We start from the raw sequence: 5429 nt of genomic DNA on the forward strand, positions 1-5429 counted from the left end.
AATTGTGCGTGTAGGCATATCGGCATTTTCGGGTGATTCAAGGCAGGCTAGAGATTCATGTATTTACAGTAGGCAGCGTGATCTAATTGCTGTTGTGAAGTCAACTTTGGAAAGTGCGTTAACATGGGGATTGGGCAACAACATGAGGTCGGGCTGTTCTGCGGAGTTGTTCGGGGGGTGTAAAGTTACGAGCGGACAGGACACACCTCTAGAGGGAGTTCCCGAGGAGCTGGAAACAAGGAGCGGATCTGATCACTTCTGCAGAAAGTGCTTTCACATGGAGTGAACGGTGGCACATTTCTGCCTGCGTCCGTGCGTCTTTTCACGAGGCGCCGAGCCAGGAAAAACCTAAATGCCTGTGATGGGCAACTCTTTACGCGCGGCCGCCCTTCTGGCATTCGTGGTTATTTCTGTTTTGGTGTCACTTTTGATAAGCAGCGTGCAGCAGTTTGGAGCTAAAATCGCACACTTTCCCAATGCAACTGTTGGTAGTGATGAGGAGGAGTTTGCATCGCTCCACAGGGCGTTGATTTACCAAGTCAACGAAAGGCGCAAAGAGATTATTCCATTACTTTTATCTCATGATAAAGAAAAAGGACTGTCAGAAGAAACTCGATATTCTTCCCAACTATATCAGTCAGTGAAATCAAATGTGGATTATAGTTTGTGGAACGAGATTGCAGATGGCTCCAGAAAGGCGCATATGGATGAAATGGGCTGCGAGTCTTTGGTGGACGTGCGGGCGGTGGACATCCTGGGATCTGGATACACCAAGCTGGTCCTGAAAGTGATTTTGCCCGGAGATCAGCCCGTGGCGTTAAAGCTCGTCAACGACCAGGGGACCGACATGGAAAAGTGTGTGGAGGATTTTAAAGACCCCCACGGCTGCCACGAGCTCGTGTCTTACAAGTTGAAAAAAGAAATTGTCCTGTTGCAGAGGCTGCAGCATCCAAACATCATACGGGTAACATGTTCCCTCTCTCTCTCTTCCTTGCACTCTTTTTGAAGTTTTGATACCATAGAAATATCACTGCAATACTACAGACTGTACTAATATCCCGTAGCAGGGATGTTGTAGTGCATAGGAAATAAAAAAACAACTCTAAACTAACTCCTGTGTACCACAGACAGATTACAATGGGAATACTATTGTAATATTTGATTTTTGCATTGAGGCATGTATGTAAACCCACTAATCCTTATACGCATGAAAACTGGATGAAAAGCTTCATTGCCTCTGCAGGACCTTCCCATGTAATTAAATCAAACTCATTGAACCTCTTGTGACCTTGGGGTCTGGTTTGGCAGAGGAGACAATGTGCCTCTGTCCTGCCTACTATCCCTGTAGCATCTGAACCCCTCCAGCCCTTATTCAATCAATCCATTACAGCCCAATTTAGACTAGTTACTTTGAACTAAAAGGATAGGTTTGTTTCTCACAACCGTCAGCCTATAGTCATGCCGCAGCCGTCCCGACTGCTTAATTGGTCGATTCCAGAAGTGTACAGAGCATATTCACTGTAGGCTAATGTGATTTTACAAGTCTCAGCTGCAAAAAGCTGGCTTGGCAGAACATCATGTCCTTTCAATTTACCCCTACACCGAGAACTTTTAGGTATTTAGCCTGTTGCTCTCTCTCAGTTAGTTAGGCCTCTGAGTTACAGATAGTGCTGTAGGCTACTGAGTTTTCCCACCCTGAATTAACTAATACCATCATGATCTTTGATACCACTGTCGTCGTCATCAAATCCTCTGATGTTACAACCTCACAAGCCCCATTAGTATTTTACTGTTAGGACTAGGCGATATTATTGAAATCAACATCACTATAATCTAATAATAAAATTTTATGATATGGCTCACATATGCAAAATCACATTTTAAATAGTGAAATGAATGATCCCATCCCATTGAACTGAATGGTAATGTTAGGTGTGATTTCAAATAAAACTTTTCAAATGTTGTTCCTTATATACCTCAATATAATATACCTAATTTTGTTCGTTGTTAAATAAAATGTGCTTGTTATCATCAATTTAGACAGCAGAATTGTGTCATGATATCCCAAAATCACCATGTCATCGCAATATGATTCCACTGAAAGACGATAAACGATTGAATTGAATTGTTATTAAATTATCGCCCTATTATCTACCCTCTCCACAGCTCAGAGGTCACTGTATGGGAGATGCAGGAGGAGGAGGAGGAGGAAGAGTGACGGTCATCCTGGAGCAGGGGAATCCTCTCCAGATGATCCAGCTGCTCCAAAGCCCCTGGGAGGACAGATTCAGGGTGAGGACCTTAGCTGCTACTCTCTCTCAGCTGTCGATATGCATGGTCTGTCTTCTATCCCAGGCTGTCAGTCTCTCCCTCACACACACACACACACACACACACACACACACACAGAAGAAGAGATGATACTAGAGGGTTTAAGTTAAAGATGAGGGCAGAGGATATTTGAAACTCCCTGAGGTCTGACATCTGTCCCTCAGCGTATTTGATCAGAGCGTGGTTGGAATGGAGATGGGTCCCAGAGTTAATCCACTGCAGGCTAGGAATGTCATCTCATCCCTCCTTAACACAGACACACACACACACACACACACACACACACACGCATACACACACACACACAGTTTAGCCCAACCCCCATCACAGGTATGCCCCCAGTGGGAGTCAACAGTGGGTGGGACAGTCCTGATTTACACTCCAGGGATCCAAGTGAGCGTTTGTGTGTGTGTGTGTGTGTGTGTGTATGTATGTGTGTGTGTGTGTGTGTGTGTGTGTTTGAGAGAGAGAGATAGAGAGAGAGTGAGAGAATTGGAGCGAGGGAATGATAGCGTCAAAAACTGGCAGAAGCTGCATGTGTTTGTTTTAGGATTAGAAAATGTAACAGCAGTCTGCAAGTATCATTTTGAAATGTGCAGAGCTTATTTTGCCACATCATCTGAATAGCAGTTCATAATATCTCTTCCAAGCCGCTCGGCCCCTTGCAGCTACGCTGCATCTGCGCAGGCTACAGTAATCCGAGGGTGTTTGGTTTCACCCACCCCTGTTTTTACAGTGCTTCGATCCCACCGAGTGACGTTCGAGAGACTCGGAGCATTACCTAATACTCCAGCTATGTTTGTAGTGTGACCGGATCATTTCATGCCCTGTCAGTGCACAGCTAATGCCTTTATTTTGTTTCTGGGCGCTCATCTGGAACAGTGGCCTTCTGTTTTTTCTTCTATTTTACTATTTTACTATGGGATATAAAGAATACTCCATGTCAGAAAATGGCTTACAATTGTGACTGGTAAAATGTCTTTAAAGCGTACAACACAGTGTTTTTGACTTTTTTTTAACTATATTATGAAACTTAATTACTTAGCCAGTCCATGTCACACACCATGCTTCCCTAATTGCTTTTTAATTTACTTGTTTATGAAGTAGGGAAATAAAGCTGTTTTAAGGTGAAAACTATGAGCTAAAAAACTAAGAAAAACAGCCTTGTTTTTAGCTCGACAAACATACATTTTTCAGTTTATCCAATGGGTTTTGAAAGGGTTTAATAAGCCCAAGGGTTGGAGAACTTTCTTAACCCACAGAGGAACCATGTCATCCTTCAATTTAAGTTAAAACCGAAAATCACCAAAAACCCCTATGTTACCCCTTGACTCAGTTGCCGTGCAATACATCAGCCAAACTGGTCTTGAACAGATATTTTCAGTTTTCTGACACGGTTTTGGGACGTCTGATCTCACCCCAGGTGTGTCTGGACCTGGTCAGGCTGCTCCACTTCCTGTCCCGCTCCCCGCTGGGCTCTGTGGCTCTGCTGGACTTCCAGCCGCGGCAGTTTGTCACGGTGTCGGGGGAGCTGAAGCTAACAGACCTGGACGATGCCAGCATGGAGGAGCCGGCCTGCCAGGCAGACGCAGACTGCACACTCCAGTTCCCCCACAGAAACTTCACCCTGCCCTGCTCGGCCCGCGGAGTGTGCGAGGGGCTGAACGAGAAGAGGAATATTTACAACGCCTACAGGTAAAAAAGTGACGGTTTTGGCAGATGATGGATGTTTGATGGATGGATGGATCAGTGGATACATGGATAATTGCTTGATTATACGTCCAGCTGACACCTGAAGTGTTATATTCATAAAGTTGGAGATTGATGGTTTGATGGATGAGGTATGATGAATGAATTGGTAGTTTCAGTGGAAAAAAAGGAGTCTTTTCCCTTTCTTGTATTTTAAAGGCACTTTCAGACTTCTGACAGGTTTATGGACTATTTGCTTTAACACCGGAGTGAGACAAGTCATGTTCTGCGGGGACTATGTGATGGGGCTTGCCTGTCTGTCTCTCCGTCTGTCTGAATGAGTTGTTTTTCCCTGGCCCCAGGTATTTTTTCACCTACCTGCTGCCTCACCAGGCCCCGCCCGGCCTCACACACCTGGTAGACCACATCATGAACTCCACAGGTGAGACGTCCTGACACGACAGGACTTAACTATTCAACATCAGAAAGCAAATCATCCCATTATTGTAGTCGTGTAATGACATGCCTTCGTCTAAGTGCTTCATTAAGTGTGCGGTACAAGATGCCGCCTGACATGTACAATGTAATGAATACCCATTGTTATCTGGTAAGATCACACATGACAGGGACTTAGATAAGAGAGCAGGGAAGGAGAGATACGCTGGAATGGGTAGTGTTACAAAACAAATCATCCACATTGGTTGGGTTTGATGCTGTTTGTTAAATGGACCCATACCAGATTTAATGCATTACTAATCTTGTGTGTGTGTGTGTGTGTGTGTGTGTGTGTGTGTGTGTGTCCAGGGGAGCTGAGAGCTGACATCAATCAGACGCTGGAGGCCTTTGAACACGTCCTCCTCCTCTACAAGTCTGGCCTGCACCTGGACAACCTGCCTCCATCAATAATCAGAGGTAAGAGCCGGTGGAATGAAGGGCTCTCTTTATAAAGCAGAGTGAGACCTTTTCTTCTCTTTTTCTTGAAGAGGGGGCGGCTGAGAATACTCTCCTTTTCTTGTCCTTGGAACGTAGACAGCCTACACCGCTGTTTTCATTTTGTTTCTTAAAAAAAAAAGAAAGGGGAGATCTTTCTCCCTTTCAGTCTGTTTTGACAGGTTTATTAGGCAGCTGGAAGGAGAGGACAAGCCCGACGAGCGGAGATTAAACCTCCGTGTCTCCGGCCCAGAAAGCACAGACAGTGTTCACTCTAGTAAAAGTACAGTACTGGGTTTGGTGAATATAAAGTGTTATTCCCAAGATCAGAAATAGTGGATAATTATATAAAGTTATCCATTCTATTTCACTTCTCTTGCTATTTAGGTTAGTCGTATTCGAGATGAATTGCTTTTAATAAACCCTCTGTTCCACTTTCCACTTTCTCTCATCTAAAGCAGTGAAAGTCCTTTACTATT

The 5429-nt window shown here is 44.5% G+C and overlaps 1 protein-coding gene across 1 annotated transcript; it reads left to right on the forward strand.

Moving 5' to 3' along the window:
- Positions 1 to 323: 323 nt before the first annotated feature.
- pkdccb (protein kinase domain containing, cytoplasmic b) lies at positions 324 to 4932 on the forward strand (the record flags this gene model as incomplete). Its single annotated transcript, XM_071543853.1, has 5 exons — positions 324 to 964; positions 2167 to 2292; positions 3755 to 4026; positions 4383 to 4462; positions 4825 to 4932. Coding segments are annotated over exons 1-5 (1198 nt in total), but the record flags the coding sequence as incomplete, so codon positions are not given.
- Between the last annotated feature and the right edge of the window lie 497 nt (positions 4933 to 5429).

Source organism: Centroberyx affinis, unplaced genomic scaffold (genome assembly GCF_046629955.1).
Source record: "Centroberyx affinis isolate AG114_WGS23_722 - 3 ecotype Tasmania unplaced genomic scaffold, CSIRO-AGI_Caff_v1 ptg004386l_1, whole genome shotgun sequence".
NCBI lineage: Eukaryota > Metazoa > Chordata > Actinopteri > Beryciformes > Berycidae > Centroberyx > Centroberyx affinis.